At 38.7% G+C, this 18,092-nt stretch overlaps 1 protein-coding gene across 3 annotated transcripts in view; it reads left to right on the top strand.

Annotated features, from left to right (window-relative positions):
• The window catches only part of CCDC50 (coiled-coil domain containing 50), a 76,640-nt gene extending 58,839 nt beyond the window's left edge, over positions 1-17,801 (top strand). The window contains exons 6-11 of one of the 3 annotated variants that reach the window (XM_080652458.1): positions 6,137-6,252; positions 6,679-6,723; positions 6,829-6,927; positions 9,726-9,805; positions 13,228-13,316; positions 16,781-17,801. In XM_080652458.1, the coding sequence (XP_080508584.1) occupies positions 6,137-6,252; positions 6,679-6,723; positions 6,829-6,927; positions 9,726-9,805; positions 13,228-13,316; positions 16,781-16,800 (449 nt within the window). In that variant the 3' untranslated portion in view covers positions 16,801-17,801. Of the gene's footprint in view, positions 1-6,136; positions 6,253-6,678; positions 6,724-6,828; positions 6,928-9,725; positions 9,806-13,215; positions 13,317-16,780 lie in introns of all 3 variants that reach the window. The other 2 variants (XM_080652457.1, XM_080652456.1) reach the window with 2 other exon arrangements.
• The last annotated feature ends 291 nt before the right edge of the window (positions 17,802-18,092 follow it).

The raw sequence follows: 18,092 nt of genomic DNA, 5'->3' as shown, positions 1-18,092 counted from the left end.
AAATAAACTGTTTTCCCACTATATATTTGGGACTTAGGGAGATATCACCTCAAATTCTAACTATTTTTATTGAGGTATAGTTGACATATAACATTATACTAGTTTCAGGTGTACAACATAATGATTTGATATTTGTGTATATTGTGAAATGGTTACCACAGCAAGTCTAGTTAACATCTATCAACATATACAGGTACAATTTTTTGTGAGTGTGATAAGGACTTTTAAGATCTGCTCACTTAGCAACTTTCTAATATGCAATATTAGGGGCCCAATGCAGGAATTCGTGCACCTTGAAAGGAACTGTGGGTCGCGAGACTGCAGTGGGCACGTGGCGGGTCTCCGCCCAACCTCCGTGCCCCTGCCTGGCCCTTCCCACCACGGCCCCTGGTCCCCTGTCTGCCGGCAGCCCCACTCTCGCCGCCACTGCTCCCATGCGCTGGCCCCGCTCACACCCACTGACGGCGCTGAGAAATTGGGGCTGGCGCTAGCAGCGGGTGCAAGCGGGGCCGCAGGGCTGGCGCTGGCAGCAGGTGCAAGCACCGGGCAGGACCGCGGCGTGCAGGAGCAAAGAATTTTCATTAACTACCAGAGGCTCACCCCGATGACAGCAACCAGCATCCTGTCTTGGTCTGGCACCCCCACTCACCTGCTCCACCATCCTGCCGCAGCCGATGTGCTCCATGTTCCGCGCTCTGCTGCCTGCTGCCGACGCCCGCCATGTTCCGCGTGCACCCCCTGTGACCGGTTGTTAGGGTTGTTCAATTGTTCCGCCGTTTGGTCTGTTTGCATGTTACCTTTTATTATATAGGATAGTATTATTAACTGTAGTCAACACGCTGTATATTAAATTTCCATGACTTAGTTTTTTTTATAACTGGAAGTCTGTACCTTTTGACCCCCTAGTGAGATTGCCTGTTTTGCCGCTAACCCCATCCCCACCTCTGGCAACCACCAATACGTATTTTGTATCTATGAGCACATTTTTTTTCGTTAGGTTTTACGTACAAACGAAATCATATGGTATTTGTCTCTCTCTTGTCTGACTTGTTTCAGTTAGTATGATGCCCTCAAAGCCTATCTGTATTGTTGCAAATAACAAGATTTCATTTTTTATGGCTAAGTAATATTCCATTACACACTAGGTGCATGAAATTCATGCATGGGGTTGGGGAGTGTGTGTGTCCCTCAGCCCAGCCTGCACCCTCTCTAATCTGGGACACCTCGAGGGATGTCCAACTGCCCGTTTAGGCCCGATCCCCTAAACGGGCCGTCAGACATCCCTCTCACAATCCAGGACTGCTGGCTCCCAACTGCTCGCCTGCCTGCCTGCGTGATTCCCCCTAACTGCTTCTGCCTGCCAGCCTGATCACCCCCTAACTACTCCCCTGCCAGCCTGATAGACGCCTAACTGCTCCCTTGCCGGCCCCATTGCCCCTAACTGCCCTCCCCTGCCAGCCTTGTCACTCCTGACTTCCCTCCCCTTTAGGCCTGGTTCCCCCCAACTGCCCTCCCCTGCAGTGTTGGTTGCCCCCAACTGCCCTCCCCTGCAGGCCTGGTCCCCCCCCCCCCAACTGCCCTTCCCTTCAGGCCTGGTCACCCCCAACTGCCCTCCCCTGCTAGCCTGATCACCCACAACTGCCCTCCCCTGCTGGCCATCTTGTGGCGGCCATCTTGTGTGTTGGAGTGATGGTCAATTTGCATATTACCTCTTTATTATATAGGATAGTCATGAGCCAAAAATGACATTTTGGTCACAGGCTGTATATATAATGATGGTCCTATTACAATACAATGGAGCTGAAAATTCCCTATTAGCTAGTGATATCATAGCCATCTTAGTGTCAGAGCACAAGGCACCTGTTTGTGGTGATGCTGGTATAAACAAACCTGAGCTGCCAATCTTATAAAAGTACTAGAGGCCTGGTGCACGAAATTTGTGCACTTGGGAGGGGTCCTGGGAGCTCTTGGGATGTCCAACTGACGGGGAGTGGGCCTAAGCCATCAGTCGGACATCCTTAGCACTGGCACGGGGGCGGGAAAGGTTCCTGCCACCGCTGCTGCGCTCGCCAGTCATGAGCCTGGCTTCTGGCTGAGTGGCGCTCCCCTGTGGGAGCGCACTGACCACCAGGGGGCAGCTCCTGCAGTGAGTGTATGCCCCCTGGTGGTCAATGCATGTCATAGCGACCAGTGGTTCCGCAGTTTGGTCGATTTGCATGTTAGCCTTTTATTATATAGGATAGCACATACTGTTATGTATAGTACATAATACTTGATAATAAACAACTGTTACTGGCTTAATGTATCTACTATACTTCTTCTAGCTGTTGTAGAGTGCACTCTTTTACCTATTAAAAAAAGACTTTGCTGTAAAACAGTGTTTCTCATTATGCCAGCAACAGCTTCCTACATCTTGTGTTTACTCTTTTCTTTTTTAAACAAAAAATATATTTTATTGATTTTTTACAGAGAGGAAGGGAGAGGGATAGAAAGTTAGAAACATCGATGAGAGAGAAACATTGATCAGCTGCCTCCTGCACACCCCCTGTTGGGGATGTACCTGCAACCAAGGTACATGCCCTTGACTGGAATCGAACCCGGGACCTTTCAGTCTGCAGGCCGACACTCCATCCACTGAGCCAAACTAGTCAGGGCTACTCTATCTTTTGATTGCATCATTTTCTCTAAGATTTGATCTCATGTTGTTTTGTGCAGTAACATGCTATGCAGGCATGTAGCCTAGAAGGAATAGGCTATACAGTATAGCCTGGTATGCAGGTTGTACCATCTAGGTTTGTGTAACATCATAGAGTTATGATGTTCCCACAATGATAAAGCCACCTATCAATGCATTTCTCAGAACTACCCTCCTTGTTAAGCAGCACATGACTGTATTCTTCAGCTCCTTTAATCATTTATCCATCAGTGGGCTCTTAGGTTATTTCCATGTCGTAGCTGTTGTAAACAATGCTTCAGTTAACATGGGTGCATATACCTTTTCCAGTTAGTGTTTTCATTCCTTCAGATAAATATCCAGAATGGGAATTGAGGGGTAATATAGTAGTACTATTTTTAATTTTTCAATGAACATCCAAACTGGTTTTGGTAATGGTTGCACTAATTCAATTTACATCCCACCAACTGTTCATAGTGGTTACCTTTTCTCCACATTCTCACTAACACTTACTTTTTTTTTATAATAACCATCCTAACAAGTTTTTTTATTTGCATTTTCCTGTTAATTAGTGATTTTGAGCATCTTTTCATGTACCTATTGACTATCTGTATGTCTTCTTTGAAAAAAATGTCTATTCAGATCCTCTGTCTATTTTTAATCATATATAGCTACTAATAGCCCGGTGTACAAAATTCGTGCACATTAAAAGGGAATTAATTAGAGGAAATATTTTAATATTGCTATTTGCCCTTTCTCCATAATAGAAGTGTCAGAGATGAAAGAAAATTAATAAAATGTATATGAAAATCTCCCTCCTGTCAGAGTTTGGGGCGTGCCACAGGACCTTGAGTCAAGTCCCTGCCCACTACCCGCACATGCTCCGAAAATGCAGGAGACCCAGACCTGGCCAGCCCCACCTGTCAAGCCCCGCTGGGTGGGGGACACAGCCTGAGGTCTCTTGCCCCGGCCAGGCGCCATGCAGCCTCAGGTCCCTGCTGTTCGGTCATGACGTTACAGCATCTTGGCTAATTTGTATATTCCTCTATTATATAGCTAGATTGTGTTGTATAGTTCTTTATATATTTTGGAAATTACCCCTTATTAGTTATGTGATTTGCAAATACTTTCTTCCATTTAGTAGGTTGTTATTGGTTTGTTAATGGTTTCTTTTGCTTTGTGGAAGCTTTTTAGAGTGATTGGTTCCACTTGGTATTTTTTCTTTTGTTGCCTTTGCTTTTGGTGTCAAAACCAAAAAATCATCTCCAAGATCAATGTTAAGGATCTGACTGGCTATGTTTTGCCTAGGAGTTTTATGGTTTTGGGTCTTATGCTTAATTATTTAATCCATTTTGAGCTAATATTTGCATATGGTGCAAGATAGTGGTCCAGTTTCATTCTTTTGCATGTGGCTGTCTAGTTTTTCTCAATACCATTTATTGAAGAGACTGTTCTTTCCCTCTTATATATTTTTGGTTCATTTGTTGTAAATGATCATACGTTAAAGGTTTGTTTGTTTTTTTTGTTTTTTTTTTCTGGGCTTTCTATTCTGTTCCATTGATCTATGTATCATTCTCTCTTTAACTGCCAAGAGGTTACAGTCTTCTCAAAGTGTCAAGCCAATGAAGACTATTGCATTTGAATACCTTCCAAGTGTCTTTGATAGATATTAAAACATTTTCTCAGTTAATTCTGTGATGTAGAGTCAGAGGCATAATAATGGACAAAGTTGAATATATCCCACTATATTGTTTCTTTCAATATGGATGGCAAAATTGAAGGGGCAAGGCATAAGGGTAGTCTTTCCTATTGTCCTCAACTAGGCCTTGGGCTGCTCAATGTGTCATTTTTCTATAGATAGGAATATGATACAGCAATCTACCTTGTCCACTGACTGCTCAATACGAACTTCCTTATATAATTGTATTTATTTTATCTAAAATATTCCTTTCTAGCTATGACCACACTAATCATAACTCAGGGAGGTTTATATTCCACTTAAATATGGTCCACTCTTGGGAGTGTGCTACTGTTTTGTGATTGTCCCAAACCACTCAGAAATCTGGATTAAAACCAGGCCCACCTGGATAAGAGTCCGTAGCTCTAGAAACAATGGGAAGTTGAAGTGGATTCTCTTCTGGGCAATCATGTACTAATTGGCCTGAAGCTAAGAAAACCATGTTTAATAGTCTTATTTTGTGTGGGAAGGGCAGATGAGTCTGTGGCTTTAGGATTTACCGCAAAGCTAGGTTCAAAGCTTTACTAAGAAAGGCTTCACCAGAAAACTTAAACTCTCTTCATCTGCCCAGAATTTAGTTGTATTTTCTTGTCTTTCCTTTTTTCTTTTTTCGTTTAAAGCAAGCAAATCAAGTGTGGTGAGGCATTTTGCTAAAAACCATTTTAATGTGTGGTTATTTTGATGGACATAATATACTAAACTGATAGTTCTAATGCTAATTGCGAATAAGAATCAACTGTTAAAGATTTTTTAAAAACAAAATACTAAAGGCAAGATCTCTCCAGGCTACTTAAATTGGAATCCCTGGGATTTGGGTCAAGTTTTTATGTTTCTTTAAAGCACCACAAGTGATTCTAGTACACAGCCATGGTTGAGAATCACTGATATAAAGAAATAGGCAGTTAAGAGTGTATTTTCTTGCTACTGTCAGCAGTCCATTTACTGAAGTCACTATTTCAGATAGTTAATCTGGTTTAATCCAGATTTCGGAGGGAAGGAGTGCAAGGCTGGGGCAAATAGAAGGAAGCCTCTCATTTCCTTCAGTCTTGACAGTTTAGCCTCATTAAAACCTCAGCTGTACTTTTCTTTCCTCTAAATTCTCTTTATTTCATTGACTTAATTTTTTTTTAATTTAAGAGGTTGGTTTTTTTAATGCATTCTTATAGATTTCAGAGAGGAAGGGTGAGAGAGAAAGAGAGAAAAACATCAATGATGAGAATCATCGATCAGCTGCCTCCTGCATACCCCCCACCCCACTGGGGATCCAACCCACAACCCAGACATGTGCCCTTGACTGGAATCAAACCTGGGACCCTTCAGTCCACAGTCCGATACTCTATCCACTGAGCCAAACCGGGCTAGAGTCTTTTTTTTTTTTTTTTTTTTTTTTACTTTCTGTTTTGCAAAAGCCTCACAGTTTCTTGCCTGATTTCCTATTCTTGAAGAAACTATGTGAGGGGGGAGGTTTTACCAGGCAGTGTTGGTTGGGTAACTTTGTGTGGATTGTCTGCATCACCACTTCCATGTTTTAGGGGAAAAATTATTTCCAGTGCACCCTGCACTGAATTTTGGAGTGGCAGCAGTATTGTCAGTGTTAGATAGCAAAGAAAGGTAAACTTTAAGGTAAAGATTGTGTTTTTTTGTTTGTTTTTTGTTTTTACCTTAAATTTTGCAAATATTTAGAAAACAAATGTGGTTGCCTTACTGTATTGAGTTTTTTCTAGGAATGAAGCCGAGGGGCATGAAAGAATCAGTCTCTACTCCGTCGCGAGTTACCCCCAGAAATCAGGAATGGTATGATGCTGAAATTGCCAGAAAACTGCAGGAAGAAGAAATTTTGGTGAGTAAATTTTAATGCAGAAGTTCAGGTGAATAAGGTTTTTTGTTAATTGAGTCATTCTTGAGATTATATAATAGGCATTATAATCCTTTATCAGTTAAGAAGCTAATACCCTTTTTATTATCAGTGGAAAAAATCAAAACAACAGGATTAGAGTGTATAGTTTTATTTACTGAGCAAGTGTTAGCAATAGAATTTTATACCCATCTCTCTCCATTATTGAGTTCTGATAATTCTCTAAGAATCTGCTGCAGAATTTGGTTAAAAATAGACCCTGCTCTAGCTGGCAAATGTATACCAACGCTTACCAACTTGAAAGATGTTAATGGCAAGTTTTAAATACCAGTTTGTTTTTATGTAGGATTTAAAAAAATGGACAGCATAGAATCCAATTAAATTTTTTTGTTTGTATTTTCTGTACTATAGGCTACCCAGGTGGATCTGAGAGCAGCTCAGGTGGCTCAGGACGAGGTGAGTTCATGGTAGTTAATGACTTTGTTTAGCCAATATTCTTTGGAAAGTAATTTTCTACCTGCAACTCCGTAATCAATGACAGTATGGACTCGATTTGTTTAGGAAATTGCTAGACTTTTAATGGCTGAAGAAAAGAAAGCTTACAAGAAAGCCAAGGAGAAATCGTCATTGGATAAACGAAAACTTGACCCCGATTGGAAGGTAGGGTCTGTTTTTTGTCTGTTTGTTTTTTAAATGAGAAGTTAAATTAGAACTGTGAAGGGGACTCTTCTTTTAGGGTAAGCTCTGCAAATATATTTAGGTAAACAGATTATCTGTATCACATGTGCATCTGACTTGTGAAAGTTATTTTACTATAAAAAATCATACTAAATTCTTGAAAGTAACTATTTAAAAAGCTACTGCTAAGATTGAAAAACTCATTTCATTCATTTTAAGACCAACCAAAGTGCGAGTGCCCTCTGGTCATGAGCAATCTTAGTTTTACTATACTTACTTTACAGGAGAGCAGAGCGTTTTCATGTGCTTTCAGATGGCCTTTTCTTCATCTCTGTTCTTTCCCTATCTATCTATATAAAAGCCTAAGCAACCATTACGACCAGTCGCTATGATGCGCACTGACCACTAGGGGTCAGACGATCAATGCAGGAGCTGTCCTCTGGTGGTCAGTGTGCTCCCACAGCAGGAGCGCTGCTCAGCCAGAAGCTGGGCTCACGGCTGACGAGTGCAGCGGCAGCAGCGGGAGCCTCTCCCGCCTCTGCAGCAGCGCTACTGAGCAGTGACAGCAGACACAGTGGGGCCTGGATAAACAGGAGTGGCGCAGCGGCCCCAGCTTGGGCTCCTCCCTGGCCACCTGCTGCTTCATGCACTGCTACATCCCTCGGGGGATGTTGGACTGCCGGTTGTGGCCTGATCCCCGCAGGTCAAGCCTGCAGGGATCGGGCTGAAACCAGCAGTCCGACATCCCCTGAGGGGTCTCAGATTGCGAGAGGGACCCCATTGGTGCATGAATCCGTGCATCAGACCTCTAGTCTACTAATATTGTGCTTCATTTCTGGTTATGTACCCACTAGAGGCCCGGTGCATGGAATTCGTACATGGGGGGTGGGTCCCTCAGCCTGCACCCTCTCCAATCCGGGACCCCTCGGGAGATATTTTGGCCTAATCCCGCAGTCGGACATCCCTCTCGCAATCTGGGACTGCTGGCTCCTAACCGCTCGCCTGCCTGCCTGCCTGATTGCCCCTAACCGCCTCTGCCTGCCTGCCAGATGCCCCCTAACTGCTCCCCTGCCAGCCTGATCGCCCCCTAACTGCTCCCCTGCCATCTTGATCGCCCCCTAATTGCTCCCCTGCTGGCCCAATTGCCCCTAACTGCCCTCCCATGCCAGCCTGATTCCCCCCTAACTGCCCTCCCCTGCCAGCCCGATTGCCCCCTAACTGCCCTCCCCTGCTGGCCGAATCGCCCCCTAACTGCCCTTCCCTGCTGGCCCGATCACCCTCTTAACTGCCCTCCCCTGCTGCCCTGTTTGCCCCCTAACTGCTCTCCCCTGCAGGCCTGATTGTCCCTAACCGCCTCTGCCTCGGCCCCCGCCACCGTGGCTTTGTCCGGAAGGACGTCCGGAAGATGTCCAGTCTAATTAGCATATTACCCTTTTATTAGTATAGATTGTTTCCCTTCCTCTTATGACAGACATCACCAGCAATCATTGCTTATGTCACAGTGCAAGAACTGCCTAGCATGAGCTTGAGCTGTTACCTTCCCCTTGTTAATTCAGAACTAGGAGGCAAAATAGTCAGTGACCTCAGTTCATCCTATTATAAAGTAATCTAATTGTATATGGTGGTTGCAAATTCAATTTAATGGACTTTACAAATTTGTTACTGTGTGCAAAGTATCCTTTGGACTTAGAGGGAAAGACAGAGTCATATATTTCCTCACGATAATGTAGAATGTGGACAGGGAGACAGACTGTAGACAGCTAACAAATACAAGGTCATGCTGGCTGATGAAAGCATAATGGAAGAACAAAGGAGGAGGGGGAGAGTTCATTTGGCAAAGTCTTTCTAGGGAGGGAGTTTACTTGACAGAGAATGCAATGAGGGTGTGTATCCATCTGTTCTCTCTCACAAATTCCTCCCCTGGGTCTCTGGTCCTGTCTGATTCTTGGCCTTAAGGAAAAGAAGATATAGAAAACATGATGATAGTATGGCTTTATTTCCTGTTGCTCAGTTACCCAGTTGTCAATCTAAAAGCAAGTGACAGGATTATTTCCATGTTAATTATTTTTATTTATCTCCCTCTTTTACCCTCTTTGTAATTCAGGATTTTTCCTAACCTATTTTATTTTTAGTAGAAAGCTTCCCACATGCTTGTCCATTAATTAAGCCACAAATAATTGCCCAGGAGTTATTCTGTTTCTTTGTTAACCTGACTGTGAAGGAGTAGGTATTTTTAAGGATTATACATCAGGAAAGTAAGAGGCAGGCCACATTTCTATCAAGTATCAGAACTTCAGTGCTGTGTAGATTTTTTTACTGGCACTGGTACAGTTCTCCTTCTGGGAAAAATGCCATGAAATGGGCCTTCCTTTTCTGGCTTGGAAATCTCATCCCTAAGTCAGGTGTTCAGAAATAAGGGTAAGAGCACAAACCTAGTTTCCATAGAGTGGGAGCCCTCCAGTTCTTGTCTGCTGTGTAGCTAGCTATACTGTTAATAATGGGTGGCCAGGCACAGCCAAAGGGGAGCATGTTCACCTGAGGTTAGTTAGCCCACTCACCTGACTACATTGATAGCCTCCAACATACCTTTGTAACTATAAGTTTGTTTTAATCTCTGAGTGATTGTATTTAAAATATTTTATGTTCTTCTATTGAATGTAAGTACTAACCTGAAATCATTAAAGGAGAGTAGTGTGACATAATTTAGATATTATCTAAACCTAATCCTTTTCTTTCTTTGTTTACTGGATGTGTTCTTCTTTTTCTTTCTTTTTTTACAGCCCAAAACAGCTAAATCAGCACACTCAAAGACAAAAGACAGTGATGAACCTCACCGCTCTAAGAATGACAGGCCTGCACGGTAAGTTGATACCCACAGCAGAGTGAGGACCTGACATTTCCATGAGTGAGGAGATGTTGTTGCCTGAGGGGTGTATTTGTTCTTTGGGGAGGAGATCCAGGATCTGAGGTGATATCAAGTCTTTCGGGGTATTCTCAGACTTTTGTTTCCAGTCTTTTAAATTGAGTTTGAACAAATCAAATCAGAAAGACAGGGAATTTCATCAAAGCTGGGGCATAGAAAGGAAGAATGTGCTTTTTGTTAGGACCAGTTCTTGCCTCTTTAGTCTTCATTGAACTGATGCCCTCAGCTAAGAAGAGACGAGGTTAAACTGTTTCCTAACTAAAATCTCAGGTTTTAATTTTTTACTGAGGTTCATGATCACATTGGTGGGGTCCTGACATTTACACATGCTTAAATTCATTTTTGTGTGAGTCTCAGCATCCTAGGCAAATACTCCTTGAGTCATTGCAGACAGTTCTAAATCCCAGCAGGTCAAATGACTGTGGCTGTGGGATATGTACTTTCTGACTTCTCTCAAGCAGTCTTAGGTCAGAATAATGGACCAGCTGCTGTCTTTCCACCTCAAGTTGTCAGCCTCTAGGTCTCTGGGGAAGCAACCTTTTCTTTTTTCTTCATTGCTTTCTGTTGCTTTTCAAGAGAAAATATGATTGGAATAGGGGTAGAGAACATGGAATATAAAAAGACAATAACACTAAATGTGACATTTTCAGAACTTTTAATTATTAGAACCTTGAATTTTGGTCCTGATTTTTAATAATATATTTATTTTTAAAATGTAAGATTTATTACACTGAAAACATACACTGTTGTTGCCCTTTATTGCCCACAAACTGCTCGGCTAATTTCCTTAAAGTGAATGTATTTAGTGACCTTTAAAAGCCATCCTCTATTTTTAAACTCAAGGCCTTCCGAAGATAAATACCCTTTAGAAAATTTTATCAGGTTTGTAAAGCTCTTAGTGCAACAGTAGTGTAGTTTAATCATGCAAAGTAAGTTATTCTTGTAGCTTTTAGTTAAGCACATGCCAAACAATTTTTAAAGCAGATTTTAGTACTACATGGTTTAGTTTTATTTACATCCCTAAAATATCCAAGTAAAATAACAGCTAACTAATCTGTTCTCAGTAGGTCCTTAGATTTGGTTTGTTATGCTTTTTTTAGTCAAGTGAATTAAAATCTTTAGGGTTATTTTGCCATCTTGAAAGTCCAGGGGCTCTTTAGAACAGTAATAACTATAGCAGATAATGTAGAACAATCAGGAATGGCCATTAAGAAGGTTTATTAAAGTTGAAAACAAGTTTTTTGACTGTAGTAGACACTCTTAAAAATATTTGGCATATTGTAAGAATAAAGAATCAAATGAACATGTATTAAAAATGGCTCTTATAAATAAGTGGAAAGTTACATAAGACTATTCAAACTGAAATCTTATTTGACCTAAGAGGAACATTTATCTTTAAATATCATTTACACAAAGATTATATATATATGACAAAACAAAAATGAAGAATTGTATGTAACCTGTATGTTCCCAGTTAAAAATTAAAGCCTATTATCTTAGCACTATCTGTGCAACTAATATTAGAGTGCATGCTTTCTGGTTAGAATCTGTGTATTCCTCTTTCAAAATTAATTATGGTATTCCTGGCTGGGTTGCTCAGTTGGTTCAAGTGTTGTCCTGTACACCAAAAGGTTTCAGATTTGATGCCCAGTTGAGGCGCATACAGGAGGCAACCAATCGATGTTTCTCTTTCATACTGGTCTCCCTCTCTCCCCGCTTCCTTCCTCCCTCCCTCCATCCCGCCCTTCATCTCTCCCTCTCTTTCCCTTCCTCTTTCTCTAAAATAAAGAAAAAATATGTCCTCAGGAATGGATTAAAAAAAATTAGTCATAGTAGAAAAGTTTAGCCATTTGTATAGAAAGAAATGGTTTCAAGGACTGAAAAACGTGGATCTGCCTAGGTCAAGATGTTTACTTCAGTGCAACAATGATAGTAGCAGAGGGGATGCAGAGTCTTAGAGCTTACAGCATTTTTGGTCAAAAGTCAATTTCTTTGTCTGTTACAAGATTTTCTACTCTTTCTAAAGAAATAGGGGACCAGTTGGCAATCTGAATGAATTATACCACTTTGTAATTGGAAAAAGTTTCAACTCAAGTTCCAAATTCTTTTAACTACAGGATTTTATAGTGGTAATACTACTTGGTATTTTATTTTTCTCTGTAGTTTTGAATGAAGACACAGTCACTGATAATACACACCTCTGTGGCAGAGCATAGTATGGTGGTTAAGAGCACTGATTTTGAAGTCCAAGTGAGTTTGAGCCCTTCTCTGCCACTTAACAGTTGTGTGAACTTGGACAGATCATTTACCTCATCTAATCTAACTCAAAAATATGTGTATGATAGCTACTATGCAGGATTAGCTTAAAAGTTAATTGAGATATATTCATATAAAATCCATAGTGGAGTCCTTACTGTATATATGTTTACATCCCATACTGACTTCTTGTAGATACTGAATATACAGGTGAGGCCTACCATTTGGGGACAGGGTGAGAAATTTGAAAACACTTGCCTTTATTTTTATATGACAGAGCCCATTGTACCTATATAACTGTAACTTTCCAAACTTCAGACTACTTATGCCTTCCAGATTGTATATTTAGTTCACAAAATATCCTACAACATGGTTATATGTTGACAAATCTTAACCTTACGTGGTTCCATGCTTTAATGCAACGTTTGAGTATACCTTTGGGAAACAACGGAAAATAAGAGATTCTATTCTTCATCTTCATTAAAGCCAAATGTTTGCAAAAATCTGTGTTACATGATTAAAATAATAAAAAGTTTAGAGCAGTACAAATTTTCCAATGTTTTTTCCAATGTTTTCTTTTGACTTGAAAAGTTGCCAATATATGACTGCCTTTTCCTTCTCTAAGCTCTACTTTGCCACCTTGTGGATTAAAGAATTTTGCAGTAAATTTTGTGTGTTAAACAATGTCCCCTCTCTTCGCCTCTCCCTGGTCCTTCCTTATCTTTCTTTATTACTTTCTTCGTTTCTATTCTTTTCTGTCTTCCTCTTTTTCTTTGTAAAACCTCCCAAAACAAAATAAATTTTTCATTAGGGACAGTGGTCACATCACATTAATCTTTGTTTCTCTAGTCCTTAGCACAGTGCCTCACACATATTTGGTATTCAAAAATACGCATTTTTATTGAACTATGTGCATAAAAACAAAGGAACAACAAGATAAAATAATTTATCCAAGGTCATGCAACTGGCCAGGAACCAAAGTGAGAATTCTCAAACATTCTGACTTTGCATTTGTACCAAAAATGTTTTTACCATGTGATCCAATGAGAAGTAGAATTGTAGTCCAGTGCTTAGAATATCTCTAAATACAGACCTTCCTCCAGGCCGCCACCACCTACCATGACAGATGCTGAGGATTCGGATTACACTTATTCCACACGTCATTTCTCAAAATCAGAGTCCTCTCATAAAGGTAAGAAAAATATATATGGTCAAGTGTAGGATCTTTTTTAAGTAATCCTTGTGCTATGGTGGAAAAATCAAATGCTGGGTTATAGATCACTAGGGTGGAAAAATTAGTTATCCTTGCTCTCTGCAGAGCAATATAATATTCTTCATTTATTAAAAATAATTTTTAAAAATACAGAAACAAAACACCTTAAATTGAATCAAGATTTTCTTATGTATTTTCATTCTCCTGCAGAGAGATTTCATTGCTTTCATCAGATTCTTAAAGGGTAACTGTGGCCACCTTTTAGATTTCCTGGGATTTGTCTGTTTTAGCTTTTATTCCCATCGGCCCAAAACTCTAGTTATTGGAGTTAAAAGTACATACATGTATACACTTAGCACATAAAACATTTATGCAAAAGAAAAATGGGACAAAGAAAATGAGGAAAGAATATGAGATTTAAGTTGGACCAGATCTTTAAAATGAAAGGAATGGTTGAAAGGGTTGAATGTAGTTCTTTAAAGCATATGCATTCACTAAAGTGTATTTTTAAGATAGTCATAAAATGAGATAACGAAGTACTTTCTTACATTAATTTCCTCATCTAAAAATGGAGGTGATTTTAATAGTATCTGTGTTGTCAGAGTCATATAAGTAAAATATCTGAAGGCAGATTGCAGTTGACTTGCTAGATATTGATGTTTATTATTTCTTACGATTTCTTCAAAGATTTATTAGGTAATGTTTTTATTATACTTTTCCAAATCTAACTTTCCCAAACATCTTTAACTTTTTTTTTTTATTTTGCAGTCATTACAAAATACCAATGTATAGGTGCCACTCCAAACTAATTACATCAGAATTTCAAGGGGAGGGATGTTGCTAGTCATTGGTATTTTTTAAAGCTTTTTTGTCCCCAACCCCTCCATTCTGATAATCATCTAATGTTGAAAATAAGACAAAAGACATTATTTAAAAGATGGGATTAGTTGGACTTTATCAAAACAACGTATAAATTACAATCCCATTCTTTGGTGGCCTTTTTACTATCCTTGGTTTAATGGGAAGTAGCTCATGATTTCTTTTTTCCTTAAACTATAAACCTGCATTACTTTTTAAGGGGTGTCTTTCTGTTCTTGACATATATTCAGTACATAATATTAAAACAATACATTGATTCTTTCTTTAAAAAGAATATTTTTATTGATTTCAGAGAGGAAGGGAGAGGGAGAGAGAGACAGAAACATCAATGATGAGAGAAAAACATTGATCGGCTGCCTCCTGCATTCGCCCCACACTGGGGATCAAGACTGCAACCTGACCACAAATAGAACTGTGACCTCCGGGTTCATAGGTTGACTGTCAGCCACTGAGCCACATGGGCCAGGCTACCACATTGATTCCTTATGTAAATATTTTATAATCAAGAACAAAGAAAATATGATTCACTTGAAATGCATAAAGATCAATAATTTTGCCCAAGCAGGGAGAAAAACTGAGTTTCAAGATTTATAATTTTTTACTTTTTAAAGTATTTTTAATTATAGTTGACATACAATGCTATATTAGTATCAGGTGTACTACATAGTGATTAGACATTTATTTAACTTACTAAGTGATCACCTCAATAAGTATAGTTCCCACCTGACACTATGAAGAGTTATTAAAATATTATTGACTATATTTCCTATACTGCACTTTAATCCTTGTGGCTATTTTTTATAACTGCCAGTTTGTACATCTTAATCCCTTTACCTTTTTCACCCAATCTCCCAACCCGCCTCCCATCATGCAATCATCAATTTGTTCTCTGGGTCTCTGAGTTTGTTTCTACTTTACTTTGTTTTTTTAGATTCCACGTAGAAGTGAAATCATATAGTATTTGTTTTCTCTGTCAGATTTATTTCACTTAGCCTATTACCCTCTAGGTCCACCCATATTGTCCCAAATGGCGAGATTTCTTATTGAACTGTATATATGTACTACGGCTTTTCAATCTACTTGTCTATAGATGTACATTTCGGTTGCTTTCATATCTTGACTATTGTAAATAATGCTGCAGTGAATATAGGGTTATGTATATCTTTTCGAATTGATGGTTTGGTTTCTTTGGATAAATACCCCAAAATGGAATTGCTCGATCTGCGGTAGTTAGCTTTTTGAGGAATCTCCATGTCATTTTCCATAGTGGCTGCACCAATCTGCATTCCCACCAACAGTGCATGAGGGTTCTCTTTTCTTCCCCTCTTTGCCAACATTTGTTTGATGATTTATTGATGATAGCCATTCTAACAAGTGTATGAGGTGATATCTCATTGTGGTTTTAAATTGCATTTCTCTTATGATTAGTGATGTTGAGCATCTTTTCAGATATCTATTTGCCATCTGTATGACCTCTTTGGAGAAGTGTCTGTTCAGGTCCTCTGCCCATTTTTAAATTGGATTATTTGTTTTTATGGTGTTAAGTTGTTTGACTTTCATATTATATATTTTGGATGTTAACCCTTTATGAAATGCATCATTGGCAAAGATCTTCTCTTCATTCAGTAGGTTGTCTTTTTCTTTTTGTTGATGGTTATCTTCATTGTGCAAAACCTTTTTACTTTGAAGTAGTCTCATTTGTTTATTTTTTTCTTTAGTTTCCTTTGCTTAAGGACACATATCCAAAAAAATATTGCTAAGAATGGTATCAAAGAGTTTACTGCCTATGTTTTCTTTTGGGAGTTTTATGGTCTCCAGTCTTACATTTAAGTCATCAATCCATTTTGAAGTTATTCTTGTATATGGTGTAAGAAAGTGATGTTGTTTCATTCTTTTTTCATTTATCTGTCCAATTCTCCCAACACCATTTATTGAAGAGACTGTCTTTACCACAATATATATTCTTGCCTCTATTACAGAGGAATTGACCATATAGCCATGGATTTATTTCTGGGGTCTCTATTCTGTTATATTGATCAATTCGTCTGTTTTTATGCAGTACCATAATGGTTTGATTACTATAGCCCTGTAATATGTTTGATATCTGGTAGTATGCTACCTCTAACTTTGTTCTTTTTCTCTAAGAGTTTGCTGCAGCTATTTGGGATATTTTGTGGTTCCATATAAATTTTAGGATTCTTTGATCTAGTTCTGTGAAAAATGCCGTTGGTATTTTGATAGGGATTGCATTGAATCTGTAAATTGCTTATTTTATTTTTTATTTTTTTTCATAAAGCTATGTTTATTGATTGCACAATGGTAAATCACTGAGCAATGAATCAAATATTAAGAATTACATTATAACACTATTAAATTATCTGTAAACACTACTTATTTAAACTACTGTGGTTTTTCATAAGATATTGTTACAGATCAAATATATTCACACTTTTTTTTCTCCCCCCCCCCCTTGACCTCTCCCCGCCTGCCCCCACCCCCTTGCTTATTTTCAAAGATTTTTTTTCTTAATGTTGTTTCTTCTTTTTCTTTTCTCTCTTCCCCAGGTTTCCATTATAAGCAGTAAAAACCTAGGAATCTGCCTTGAAAACGGACTCACTGTAGCAAATATTACTGGATGATGCAGAATGCACTCCACATTTATTTTTTCCTCCTATGTTTGTACTCCTGGGATTTATCCTCAAGTGTTTTTCTGACCATAAATAATTTTAATGCATTTAAAATATTTTGGTTATTTCTGATCACTTGGGCAGTACAAGAAACTCTAGCTTCTCAATATTGACCACCTTTACACTGCATATACTTCCATGGATATAATATCTAAGAGATCTATAAAATGCCATTTTTTCTTAGGTATGAAATATTGGTATCTAGGGACTACGCTTTATTTAGCAATTAGAATTTAGTGAAGATAATGATCAAGGTAAATAAAACAATGTTTGGAAGAAATGCAGAATAGAAGAGTGTAAGAAACAGTTGTTTTGGGGTTCATTAGTATATGATATATTGAAAGAGCCTTTTGCTTTTTGTACTCTTTAGGAAAAGAAAAAAAATCACAACCATAAAGTATTTTAAAAAGACCATACCTGGAACAATTGAAATGTGTTACTCTGACTATCAGGACTATAGAGGTTTTGCAGATTCTTATACACACCCTCCAGGGAAAATTGACCTAGATGTCCTTCTCTAACACTTTCTTGCTGTTGCTTCATCAATAGGTCAAGACTTCTGAAGCCTCTGGGCATTGCCCATTGATTAGTATTAATTGGAAAAAAATAATTCTATAATATCCTAACTCAGGTCTGTGTAAAGTCAACTAAAAATGAAAACTTTCTATCCCTTCTCTTATTTTTACATTCTTCTATATAGCCAAGGCAAGTGGAATTGGGAAGAAGTGTTTATAAATGATGTTTTCATCATTCTCTCTGGTCATAGATCGAAGTTTTCCTCTTGCTTAAAACACATAGCAATATTTGTTGACAACCTCAAAAATATTTTATGTACTTCTCAATAAATAGATAATTCACCATCAAGTCAAAATTAATAAAGTACTTCTTTATACATGTATTTAGTTCTACACATCATTAATGATATATGGTCATTTGATCCTTTATACAAGACCTTTAAACTCCTCTTTAAGAAATAATCTTTGTTTAACTTCAAACCTTATGGAAATGCTTATTTTCCTATACTAGTTAGTTAGCACAAATGTCAATCACACACACCATATATATATATATATATATATATATATATATATATATATATATAATATCCTTTCAACTTGACTGCCTATAATTTTTCACTGTATGAATCTGACGTTTTTGGCATTCTAGTACAGTTTTTGTTTAAGAAAGA

This window comes from Plecotus auritus (assembly GCF_963455305.1).
Source record: "Plecotus auritus genome assembly, chromosome: 2".
NCBI lineage: Eukaryota > Metazoa > Chordata > Mammalia > Chiroptera > Vespertilionidae > Plecotus > Plecotus auritus.
Note: the sequence above shows the minus strand (reverse complement) of the source record. Positions and strands in the feature narration are given on the sequence as shown.